This window comes from Geotrypetes seraphini, chromosome 8 (assembly GCF_902459505.1).
Source record: "Geotrypetes seraphini chromosome 8, aGeoSer1.1, whole genome shotgun sequence".
NCBI classification, from domain to species: domain Eukaryota; kingdom Metazoa; phylum Chordata; class Amphibia; order Gymnophiona; family Dermophiidae; genus Geotrypetes; species Geotrypetes seraphini.
The window spans coordinates 87,718,944-87,732,378 of NC_047091.1; the positions used below are offsets into that span (position 1 = coordinate 87,718,944).

General features: G+C 43.1%; 1 protein-coding gene across 3 annotated transcripts in view; it reads left to right on the plus strand.

The window, feature by feature from the left end:
• Window positions 1–13,435, plus strand: part of FBN3 (fibrillin 3) — a 518,221-nt gene that overhangs the window by 379,624 nt on the left and 125,162 nt on the right. For all 3 annotated transcript variants that reach the window (XM_033955282.1, XM_033955284.1, XM_033955283.1), the window contains 3 exons: window positions 3,808–3,933; window positions 8,745–8,867; window positions 12,540–12,665. In XM_033955282.1, the coding sequence (XP_033811173.1) occupies window positions 3,808–3,933; window positions 8,745–8,867; window positions 12,540–12,665 (375 nt within the window). The remainder of the gene's footprint in view (window positions 1–3,807; window positions 3,934–8,744; window positions 8,868–12,539; window positions 12,666–13,435) is intronic.

Sequence of the window (13,435 nt, forward strand, 5' to 3'; positions counted from 1 at the left end):
AAAGCAGTGCATGGAAATAAAAAGCAGTGCATATTCATTGGGTAAATCCTGAAAACCCGACTGGATTCCGGCCCTCAAGGACTGGAGTTGCCCACCCCTGCTCTAGCTCCACTAGTTGCCATTTATAGAATCACACCTAGCAGCGCCTAAGCATTTTTAGGCACTGGTAGGCATTAAAACATTAGGCACACTTCCATGTATGTCAGGGTTTTCTTGGCCTACATCAGGGATCTCAAAGTCCCTCCTTGAGGGCCGCAATCCAGTCGGGTTTTCAGGATTTCCCCAATAAATATGCATTGAAAGCAGTGCATGCACATAGATCTCATGCATATTCATTGGGGAAATCCTGAAAACCCGACTGGATTGCGTCCCTCAAGGAGGGACTTTGAGACCCCTGGCCTACATGAATGTGCTTAATATAGGTGCCTACTGGCACCCAAATGAAACCACACCCCAAATCCACCCCTAATCACATCTAGTTGCCGGTAGGCACCTCGGTGTAGCAAATTAGGCTCCTACTGGCTAATTAATTTTTTAAATGTTTTTAATTGGTTTTTCTTTAGCATCTCTCCGAGACTGAGACCAAACTTTGGCTGTAATACTAATAGCTGTGCTTCCCTCTAGTCTAACCGGTCTATTCTCAGTCTCAGCAGGTGTGGTAAGCTGTGCAAGTCTTTGAGTTTGGGGGGAGCTTTCTGGGGTCCATCCAGCCTCGGAGGTGTCACACTCGACGGGTCACAAGTTGAGTCCCTCCCTCCTATTTCCTCCACCTCACCAAAATTTTTCTAGAGGTACCTCTGCTGTAAGCCTTGCCACCGATACCGGCAAGGCTTATGGCTTAGAGAACCAATGGAGTCTGTTCTGACAGAAAAAAAACAATCCTGAGGCAGTGCTAGTCTGAAGGGAGCCTTCAGTTCATTGTTGATGCTTTTTATTGCTAACCGGCACTTCTTTCCCTTAGCTAGGTCACGTATTGTGCAATTTTAAAGGGAAAAAGTGCTCATTGTGCTCCAGACTCGAGGTTGATGCGGCTGGCCTGTGCTTGTGGTGCAGCAATAATCGAAAGTTTTACAAGCCTGCCTGGACAGAACTTATACCTTGTGACTTAGACAAAGTTAAACAAGGTATAAGTGCCGGATCAGGTTGTCGCTGAGCTTATCATGACAAGGGGATCTCCCTGCCGCGATCAGTTTAGCAGCTGCAGCAGGGAACCCATCCCCCCCACGAAGACTACGGAACTGACGAAGCCACCCCTGAATGTCCGCGGAACGAGTGCCCAACTCCTCCTGCCACATACCCCCTAAGACATCCCCCGACAGGAGGGATGCTCAGTCCCTCCTACAAGACCCCACCCCCACCCCCTCCCTGCAAAAATCATATGAAAATGGCAGCTCAGGTGCACTTCTCTTTCAACCCAGATGCGATAACCATCATTGTACTGCTACATTTGATGTGTTGGAGTTAATTTCATTTTGGAATTGTATTGAAAGATGACATCTTCAAAATAAAATTGAGAATGCATTTTGGTCTCGAGTAGTGGAAAGAGATTGAAACAGGATTTTCCTGCACCACTTAAAGTATCACCCAGAGAGCTGCAGGATGTGTTTAAACAGGTCATGATGGAGCTGGTGGCTATAAAGGGGATGATTCAAGAAAGCTCTACTACTATAACAGCTCTACGGCACAGGGGAGGGGCCTAAGGCCCTAATTGGCCCATGGGAGTGGTCTAAGGAATCTGGCCAGTCAGGGCCTTAGGCCCCTCCCCGGTGCATCCCACAATGCACCGGGAAAGGGCAGGCCCACCATTCAGTGCAGGTGGGCCTGATGGCAGGACGGAGAAAGCATCTGTCCATATGTCTAACTTACAATGAGGTAATTTAGGGTCTGGGGGGGGTCAGGGTAGGCTTGGTGGGGGTTTCGGCAGTCTAACTTTCAGAGGGAGGGGGGATTCCGGCAGGAAGGTTTGGGCATCCCTCCTGCCAATGATCTTTGTGGGGTGGGGATGGGTTCCCTGATTCTCCAACCGGCGCTTATAACACAAACGCTAGTTAGAGAATCATGGTGTTAGGTGAAGGACAGGCCCTTCCCACTTCTAAAAGGTCTTGTTTTGGGCGTTTGGGACTTGGTGGTCTGGGTATTTAAACTCCTGGACATATAGGTAGGCCATTCTCGAAAAGAAACCCATTTTGGACGTACTTTTCTAGAATGGACATTTTCCTTCTGCCAACTTTGGGCGACTAGCACCTTAGGCCATAAACGTACTTACACGTTTGGGTTTTTTTAAAATTATGCCCCTCTCTGAAACATGTTGGGCTGATAGACTAATTATACAAGTATTTTTAGACTCATTATTTCCACTTGCTATAAGGTTGTTTTTGTGTTATCAGGGATTTTAAATAAACAGCTACTGGATCTACATTCCTGCTCTGTGTTTGTGGCACATTAGGATTGCATCATCTCTAGTCCTCTTGTCTATTCATGATGTGAAATTATAAAACATCTCAGTAAACGTGCCATGATTGTGCTTATCTTTAAAATAGAGCTACAGTGCTCCCGCATGCCCATGTTCTTGCCACTATATTCCCAAACCCCTCTATACAGTCCTGGAGAACAACTAGTGGAGGTTCCAATACCCACTTCAGAGTGGTTGGGAAGCAAGTTGAATGGAAATCATACTTGCTACATACCCAATAAAGAGCTAGAAGGATGGGTGCCAAGCCTTTGTACAGAACACTGAAGAGCAAGGTGAACAGACTCCAAGCCTTGCTACACAGCCCCGGAGAGTAGGAAGGCTGGGTTCCAAGCTCCTTTAGACAACACAGAAGGGCTGGATTCAAAGCTCTATTAAATAACACTGAGATAAGAAGCAGAAGAGCTAGGACCATAATCCTGCTTTACAGTGCCGAGAAGCAGGAGGACTAGATTCAGAATTCAGGTGTATTAAATAGAATAATACTATCACTAAGGCTCCGTCATTCTTCTGTAACATAATATTATGGGAGAATGACAGAGTCCTGCTGATACACACTATAATATTCAAAAGGAGTGAAGAAGCCTTAATGATACACAGGGTTCCTGAGGAATGACAGAGCTTTGACAACAAATAGTATACTATGAGGGAATAATATTTATTGATTGATCTTATTTGGATTTATACCCCATCCTCCCTAAAGAGCTCAGAACGGGTTATAGAGTCATAACATTATATAAGGATGCTCTTAGAACATTTCATGGAGTTACAGCTGATCTTGCATGGGGTAATGACAGTACAAAATTATAATAATTACAAGATTCCATCAATTGTATAAAATCACAACATGTTCAGGGTATGGGCCTTATTTGTACATAAATGGGCATAGAATTTCTAGTATCAAGTACTTTAGTCACAGTCCCTGGGGTATTCTGCAGAATCAAATATGGAGGTATAGGAAGGATTAGCTTGGGGTCAAGAGGATGTAGTTAGGCAAAGATGTAGGTTTCTATGGCTTTCCTGAAGCTTAAAAGGCCCTCAAGGCATCTGATGTGTGGGGGTAGAGTTATTCCATAGGTTTGGTAAGAAATGGAAGTAAGATCATTTTGGGCTGTTTGAAGCTGGAGGGCATGTCCTGGGTGTTTGGGGGGGGGGGGAGTAGAAGCACTTTGTCCTGGGAGCAAAATGCTCACCTTGGAGTGCAGAGAGGAAGTTTAAGTGAGAAGTATTGAGTGCCATGTTGTGAAGGGATTTGTATGTATAGAGTCCCCTAGATAATTTAGTGCAATATTGTATCATAACATTTTTCTGACCCTGTTTTCATCTGCTTACCCCAGACATCAACGAGTGTTCCCTCAGTGCTAACTTGTGCAGAAATGGCAGGTGTGTGAATGTGATTGGGACCTATCAGTGCACGTGCGATTCCGGATTCCAGTCTACTCCGGACAAGCTTGGATGTGTTGGTAAGTGATTTGATGATTTGAGTCGCATGTGAGGGGGCTTTGAGGACTCTCATTGTAACTCATTTAAGCTTCTAGGCATTACGTTCATGCTTTGGAACATCTCATCGTGGACCCCTCATCAATCTCCATGGCCTCTAGAGCCAGGACATGAATCTTGAGGGCCCTCAGATGCATCCTACATGATGACTGAAGGTCATCTGTGAATCTCTAGGGTCTCTCAGCGTGTGTCACCCAAGGGGAAAGAGCAGAGAACTAAGGCCCCTTTTTACTAAGTGGCGTTAGCGAGTGTCATGCGGCTACTGCACCAAAGCCCGGAGGGATTTAAGGGGCTTTGATATGGTTACTGTGTTGGCCCATGCCAGGGGTAGGCAATTCCGGTCCTCGAGAGCCAGAGCCAGGTCAGGTTTTCAGGATATCCACAATAAATATGCATGAGATAGATTTGAATCTCAAGGAGGCAGTGCATGCAAATCCATCTCATACATATTCATTGTGGATATCCTGAAAACCTGACCTGGTTCCGGCTCTGGAGGACCAGAATTGCCTACCCCTGGCCCACGCTAATGACCTTAGTAAAGGGGGCCTAAGCAGATGTTAGTTCTGGAGGAACTTCAATGGTTGCCACTACACAACTTTTTCTCCCAATTGAATAAACCTGGTTGAGAACAGAGATGGGTTCCCTGGAAAGACAACTTGAGATATTAATTCTTTTGTTTTTAGTGACTTTTTTTTTTTTAAGATTGAAAGATTGTATGTGTGTTATCTCTGGCACTTTTATTTTGATACTGGCATTCCTTGAAGTGGACCATCATTGTCGAATTTAACAGCAGATATTAACTCTTGCATTTCAATACTTCAGGACTGGGCCTCCTTTGTGCGTATGAAGTTAAATACCATTAAAACCAAACTGTTATGGTTTGGTCCTGTTACACACAATCTACCTTCTTCCATAAGATTAAGTTTGGGTGATTCTCTAAAGATTGAATATTCATCTAGAATCCTGGGATTTGTTTTGGATTCCACTCTTTCTATGACAAACCAAATTAATAACATATCCAAAAAATGTTTTTTTAGTTTACGGATGCTGAGGAGAATTCGCTGTTTTTTCCATCAACATCATTTTACTATATTGGTTCAGGCTATAATATTGGCTTATCTGGACTATGCCAATTCCCTCTACTTTGGTTTAAGTAAAGGTAACTTGAAGAGATTACAACTTATTCAGAACATGGCCGCCAAAATAATTTATGGTAAAAATAAATATGATCATGCTACCCCATTGTTGAGGGCATTGCACTGGCTACCGATATATTGGAGGGTCCAATTTAAGTGTGTGAATGTGATTTTTAACCCACTATTTCCTCTTTCTTTTAATTTTTAACATTTTATTGAAGAAATCCAGTAAATATACAATAATATAATACAATAAAATAGTCATTACATTAAAATTCATCATATTAATTTCCATCAAATGTCTTTCATTTCTTCAAAATATATTTCCAAATTACCCATTACATCTCTCAATACCCTCCTCCTATTTCCTTCCCCCTTCCCTTTTCCCTGTTCACCTCTCCTCCCCCTATCCCCCATAAGTTTTAATTATAACATTGTAATAAATGAATTAAACAAAATACAATTCAAATAATTCCACATATATTACTATCATCCTTCCTCTTTCTTTTAATTTTTATCGTCTTCAGTCTACAAGGAATATACATTAATTTAAATTAATATTCCCTTCCATTAAAGGGATTCAAACTTTAGGTAGGCTTTCACATTCTTTAGCATTTACTATGGTGAAAATCTGGAATGATCTTCCTTCAGTTATAGAACTCTCTCTTCGCTGACTTGCTTTAGAAAAATCTTGAAAACGTATTTGTTTACAAAAGATCTTACTGATAACTGATAGAACTCCCTAGCTGACAACTGTACGTTGACATTCACTGATTCTCCCTCTTCTCTTATTGTTTATCAATGTTCTTAAGATTATGTTTTGTTCTTAAGATTTTGTTATGTTCGAGTAAGTGAAAGGAGGAGTGTGTGGCGCAGTGGTTGGATCTACAGCCTCAGCACCCTGGGGTTGTGGGTTCAAACCCCGCGCTGCTCCTTGTGACCCTGGGCAAGTCACTTAATCCTCCATAGCCCCAGGTACGTTAGCTAGATTGTGAGCCCCCCGGGACAGAGAGGGAAAATGCTTGAGTACCTGATTGTAAAAACCGCTTAGATAACCTTGATAGGCGGTATATAAAATCCTAATAAACTTGAAACTTGAGTCCCTCTGGGAACGACTCGGTATATAAGACTAAAGATTAGATTAGATTTTTAGTAATTAAGGGCTCCTTTCACAAAGCCGCAGTAGAGGTTTCTATCGCGGGCCAGTGTGGTAAATGCTCTGATGCTCATAGGAATTCTATGAGCTTTGGAACGTTTACCTCACTGGCCCGCGGTAGAAACAAATACCACAGCTTTGTAAAAGCCAGTGTAAGTTCACTGCTTAGGTCGTTAATTGGTAAAGTCAGTACAGTATATCCAATCAATAAATAATAATACAGCATACAATTTTGGTGTCTTAATTATGTTATTTAAATATCTTAACCAACGTATTTGACTGAGAGTTTGACACTATCCCTCCAGTATTCAGCATTATTTAACTGGTCAGAAATGGCTGCTGACTGTTTAAATAGTGTTTTTGTGGCTAACCGTGAATATTCAGCAGTAGCCAATAGCGCATAGACATTAGCACGTAAGCCCTTACCTGTTTTGTAGACATCTACTGTCCACTACCAAGCACGCCCTTGTGCTACAAAAATAAAATGTATTTTTTAGTGCTTGGGTGGTGCGCACAGAGCTTGCAGTTCGCACAGTCTGCTAGCGCCATTTTTAAGCATTGGTAAGTAAGCACGTTAGTGCAAATGACACAGGGACAAATTTTCCCCATCCCCATGCGATCTATCTAGCCCCGTCCCGTCCCCACAAGTTCTGTCCCTGTCCCCGCCCCGTTCCTGCAAGCTGTGTCCTCATCTGCACAAGCCTCAAACATTTTAAAATCATAAGTGTTGGAGGCTTGTGTGGTTAAGGCAGAGCTTGTAAGAATGAGATGGACAGAATTTGCAGGGGACGGTTTCTCTACGTGAATCTTCAGAGTTCAAGGCTGAAAGAGGCTGAGGAGGCAAAGATGAGATGACAGAGATGAAAGCACTCTTGAAGGAATGCAAACAGGGGAGGAAAGGGTCAAATAAAATATGCTTACATCCCTCGTGGCCCTGTACTTCAAGTGTCACTCTAAAATTGGGTGGGATTTTAAAGCTGTTAGTTCAATTCATGATCATAAAGTTGAAACCAGAAAACATTACAGAAGCCCCATCCTAACCTCTGAAAGCTTGATTTACTAAGAAGTCCACTTCCTTGAATGCAATGAGGAAGGTTAACCAGGCAACTTTGTCTCATTAACTTTATGCAGATATTCAACACAGATCTACTCAGGCTGAATATTATGGTCTTGCACATTCATTAATGGCCCACTATTTGAGCAAGCTCAGTTATCTGGACAAGTTTGAACAATCTGCACGGAATATCACTGTTGGCTGAGCATTTTCAGCCAAGGCTAAGCATTGTAAATCTAGTTTTGCCTGCTTAGATTTATTTGACTTTTCAGCCACATTTCTCCTCAGCCAAATTACATTCTAATATCCAGACAAAGTACTTGTCAGAGTAATGCACCCTATAGTTTTTTTTTTCTCCTGCTAATTCTATAGCTGTGTTGGTCAGTCTGAAACTTTGGTAATGGGCCCTCTAGTGGTTAATCCTGGAATTTAAACTGACTACCATACCATACTGTTTTTTATACTCTGCAATTATCAGCAAGGAATCATTGCGGCTTACATAAGATTAATAAGGATTCATAACAGTAACATCAAGGATCAGTTAATATAGAGTTCAAGTCTTGAATTACAGTGAGAATAGATGTGTAGATAGGGTGATATTCAGTCGGTGGTGAGCTGCTTAGAGTAAAAGCCAGAAATTCAGTGCCGGGCTATTTCTGGTGACTGACATTAAAAAACTGGGGGGGGGGGGTTTGAGTGCTAAAAACTTAACTGATTAAGCTGATATTCAACAACTGACCAGTTAAGTTATAGTAGTTAGAGATAGGACTGCTATTTATGTGGTCCAATTTAACTGATAATCTTTTCTAGTCTGGCGCTGAATATTCACGCCTAACTGGATAAATTGCATGGTATAGACCATTGGTTCCCAATCCTGTCCTGTAGGACCAACAGGCCAATCGGGTTTTCAGGCTAGCCATAATGAATATGCATGAGAGAGATTTGCATATAATGGAAGTGACAGGCTTGCAAATCTGCTCCATGCATATTCATTATGGCTAGCCTGACAACCCGGATTGGCCTGGTGGTCCTCCAGGACAGGGTTGGGAATCACTGGTATAGACGGTTTAGTGGAAGGTGGAAGACAATTGATTATTTCCTTCTGAATATTCACAGTTAGCTAGAAAAACGTGAGCAGCCATTTCTAACCAGTTTAAACACCACAGAATATGGAACGGGGGGGGGGGGGGATGTTTTTGAAAGCAGTAGCCTCCACCCTAACATATTTGAGCCATTATTTTAGATGTTACACTCCAACCCCCCTCCCCCCATCAATTCCTAGCTAAGTATGACTATTATTAAAGGCTTCCCCATATACTATAAACTGGGCTGTGCTCCTTTGGTATGCACTGGATTATCTTGTATCTGTGCCAGTGGCAGTAAATGCTTTGCTTATGGTAAGATGACAGAAGACCTCTTGCCTTGCAGATATTGATGAGTGCACTGTCTCGAATGGGGGTTGTGATACCCACTGTACCAACTCAGATGGAAGCTATGAGTGCAGCTGCAGCGAAGGGTATGCGCTGATGCCAGATAAAAGGACCTGTACAGGTAAGAGAAGCAGACTGCATATGGCCTGTGCTGAGAATGAGCAGTGTTTCTGTATCGTCCCAAGCTGAGCCTCCCACTTAGAGTTGGAGCACCTGCCACAGTTCTGGTTAAAAGGCACTGACCACTGTAAACACCCCCCACACACACACAAGAAATGGCAGTGATATGACCTGACCCAATGCTTGGGTCATATCAGAAGAGGTCCAATCAGATCTCACTGCAGATAAATTAGGATTCAGTTTTATTGTGCTAATAGGAAGAATATTGTGCTAATGGAGGAGTAGCCTAATGGTTAGTACAGTCATCTGAGATCCTGAGGAGCTGGGCTCAATTCCTACTGTAGCTCCTTGTGAATATGTAAATTATCCTATTCTATAACATCGCATCTAATTTCTGGGAATGTCCCTAACTCCCTCATGCCACTCATGCACATTTTAAATATTTAAGCACACATTTTATAGAATAGGGCACAGGGCAGATCTGCATGTAAACCCAAATGAGTGCCAATTTACAAATTATTGATTGCACTATGTATCAAACATTTTTTTGTTGTTCCTATTCCTGGGTAATCATTCCCATCAAACCTTGCTTTTATGACCAGGACAATTATATTTTGAAATATACCTTTTTTTGCACTAATTTTGGTCAAGGGCCACTTAGAGTAACTTCAAGAACTTTCTAGAAATTTCCATCAGTATAACTATAGAGATCTTAAGCCCACCAGCTCCAGGCAGGACTGGCCACAGTAGACCGAGTTATCTGTGGGGAGAAACAAGTCAATGAAACTGTCTACGCAATGTGCGGCGGCGGCAAAAAAGGCAAACAGAATGCTAGGAATGATTAAGAAGGGGATCACAAGCAAATCTGAAAAGGTTATCATGCCATTGTACTGGGCCATGGTACACCCCCCAACTGGAATACTGCGTCCAACACTGGCCGCCGTACATGAAAAAGGGTCCAGAGAAGAGCGACAAAAATGGTTAAGGGACTGGGGGAGTTGTCATACAATGAGAGGCTAAAGAAACTGGGCCTCTTCTCCCTTGAAAAGAGGAGTCTGAGAGGAGACATGATCGAAACATTCAAGGTATTGAAGGGAATTGACTTAGTTAGAGAAAGAGAGATTGTTCACCCTCTCCAAGGTGAAGAAAACAAGAGGGCACTTGCTAAAGTTAAAAGGGAATAGATTCCATACAAACATAAGGAAGTTCTTCTTCACCCAGAGAGTGGTAGAAATCTGGAACGCTCTTCCAGAGGCTGTTATAGGGGAAGCACCCTTCAGGGACTCAAGAAAAGGTTGGATAAGTTCCTGCTGGAACAGGACATACGCAGGTATGGCTAAACTCAAATAGGGCACTGGTCTTTGACCTAAGGACCGCCGCGTGAGCGAACTATTGGGCACGATGAACCACTGGTCTGATCCAGCAGCAGCAAATCTTATGTTCTTATGTCAGTAATCTGATGGATAGCGAGACTGTGTTCCATAATTTGGGTAGGAAGTGTGAGTAGGAGTGTTTGCAGGCATTTTCCAGGAGGGTTCATGCCGGTGGGGTGGACAATCTTCTCTCAGCTTGTGATCGCAGGGGTCAGTTGGGGGTATAGATTGCTAGTTTTTTTGCCATGTAGGATGGGACCATTCTGTCAAAGAATTTGAAAGCTAGTGTAAGAGCTTTAAAGGTGCACCATTTCCGGATGGGCAGCCGATGTTGTTAATGGATAGTTAACTAATTAGTTTGCACACGGATCTGGGATCCGTGCCCAAATTTGCACACAGATCTGGGATCCATTTCCACATTTTAGTGACTTATATAAAATCCATTGGCTTATCCCCAGCCTCTGCAGCAAAACTGTGGCTAGTCTTATGTTAAATGCAGCCATAAACCATATTTAGATCTAGGACTTCTATTCTTAGGTGTTCATAAATTGTAAATGCAGATATTAATTTTCTAGCTACAATTAGGGAAACTTTGAGAATAACAAAAATCAGTGTTTATCAGTATGCAGGTGCCACTATTAACTACTTTTTCCAGTAGAACCAAATGCATGCATTTGTGCAGCTGAACAAGTCATCTGCAGGGGAAAGACACAAAACAGAGTGGAGAATCCAAGGCAGACCAGGGGAGGGGTGAAAGGGATGTTTATCCAATTAGCAAGTACAGTATTTATTTTTGCTCTGAGAATGTTTTTAGCAGTATTTATCAGTTGAAATTTTGGTATGCCTCTATCTATAGTTGAGAAATGATTCCATTTTTTAGCCCTGTTCATTCATCTCTAAATGTCAACTGTGATAGTAAATAACAAAGAGCATACTGTATTTTTTGGGTTTCGTTATCATATGAAAAGTAGCTTCAGTCAAGCAGTGGCATAGCTATAGGGAGGCCTGAGTGGGCATAGGCCCGTCCATTTTTGACTCAGGCCCAACCAGTGGCAGCGCCTCACTCCCCTCTCTTCTTCTCCTCCTCCAGCGGCCCAACATCTGCCCCTCTCTGAATCCCAGTCCATCCACAACGTACCTCAGAGGTGTCCTGGTAACCTCAGCAATTCATCTTTGCTACTTGCTCTGATCCCTGCAGGCTTCCTTCTGTCATATCCCATCCTCACTGACATCACTTCCTGTTTTCTCACTGGTGAGATACAGCAGATGAAAGCCTGCAGGGGTTAGAGCAGGCAACAAAGGTAAATCACTACAGATGCTGGGACATATCTGAGGCACATCGGGGAGAGATGGGGGACTCAGAAATGGAGCACATGCCAGTCTGCAGGGGCAGAGGTTGGGAAGGACAGAGAAAATGCTGAGCTAAAGGGGGTGGGTTGGTAAGTCCCACTACTGTAAACCCACCCAAAATAGTAAGTCTGGCTATACCACTGTAGTCATATCACTGCTTCACTACATTCTGGGAATGTGCCAGGAAGATCCCAGTGATTCAGTGTTTCTGGATGCCTGGAGTTGTGTGGGATAATTTCAGACCTTAAGCAGCAAGATGTGGTATTATTATAGATTGCTTTAAACTGGAATTCCTAAGATTTGAATCCCAAACTCTGACTTTTAAACCACAAATTCTTGACATCTAGCTTAAAAGAACAGTTGCCAAGTTCTACTGACATACCACAGATATCAACCACAGTTACACCATGGTCAACGATTGCCAGCAACCATAGTTATCACAGCATGGTCAGTCTTTACTATGTTAAGCAGCTACAATCTCAGCGTTGTCACACTGTTGCTGATGGTGAGCATTGTTTTAAGAGGAAAAACCAATTAATTACATCCTTTCTGACCATTCATAAGGAACATATTGAATGAATTGAATACCCTGCTGGGTCCTTCATCTGTGGTCTCCATGTAACGGTACTTGAATAAAACTATTAGTAAATGCATTGGAGTTTCCCACACGTGGATCTAGCACTTACTTCCTGGAATAATTTACTAGTATCTTTTCAGGATCTCCTGTACTGTTTGGGGCACTGAGCAGTCCCTGCAGTTCAGAGGCAGACCTAAGAAGGGGATCTACTTGCAGCCACTCCTGGATCTTTTAAAATGAACCTGCTGCTCTGTGGGCCTTTAATTTGAACTTAATGGCACTGGTCTGAGTCTTTTTCTGCTAACCGCACCTCTTTGTCTCATTCCTCTTGTAAAATACAGGAAGTTACTCATTTTTCCATCTCCTTCCCTAGATATTGATGAGTGTGAAGAAAACCCAGATATCTGTGATGGAGGCCAGTGCACCAACATCCCCGGGGAATACCGCTGCCTCTGCTTTGATGGGTTCATGGCATCCCTGGACATGAAGACTTGCATCGGTGAGAGCCAAACACCTCTGCCAGGCTGAGTCATGGTCCCAAAAGTTTGTGACACACATTCCTTGTATTGTCAAGCACTTGTAGGTCATCAGCAGGGTGGTTGATGCAGTTGACACAACTGAGAAAAGGGGGAACTTCCTGATGCAGCCTCCATCCGCAAGGACCTATTGTTATTTATTTATTTAGAACTTTCTACACTTTTTAGCCTAAGCAGATCAGAAATGAAATAGTCATAATTTATAAACACAATCTGGCCAATATTCAGACCACAGGCTGTCTCCTGCAGTCTGCGACGAAACTGAAAATTCAATGCTGGTGCCATATCCAGCAACCAGCACTGAATTTCTGGTTTAGATTTAGCCAACTAAGACATACCCCTCCTTTACTAACGTGTAGCGTGGGATTTAGTGCTGGCAGTGGCGGTAACTACTCTGACGCTCATAGGAATTCTATGCGCGTCAGAGCTGTTACTGCTACTGCCGGCTCTAAAATTCACACAATGCGTTAGTAAAGGAGGGGGGATAGTCAGCTAGGCCGATATTCATTGGCTGGCTGGCTAAATCCTAGCAGCCCAAGATAGACCTGCTTTTTAGATGTGAATATTTGCAGTGACTGGCTGTGTCGCGTGACATAGCCGGTAGAGAATGACACGGGGACAAATTTTTCCCTGTCCCCACAGGAACTCAATTTCCACGTCCCCGTGAGTTTTGTCCCTGTCCCTGCCCCATTCCTGTAAGCTCTGCCTTAACCGCACAAGCCTCGGACATTTT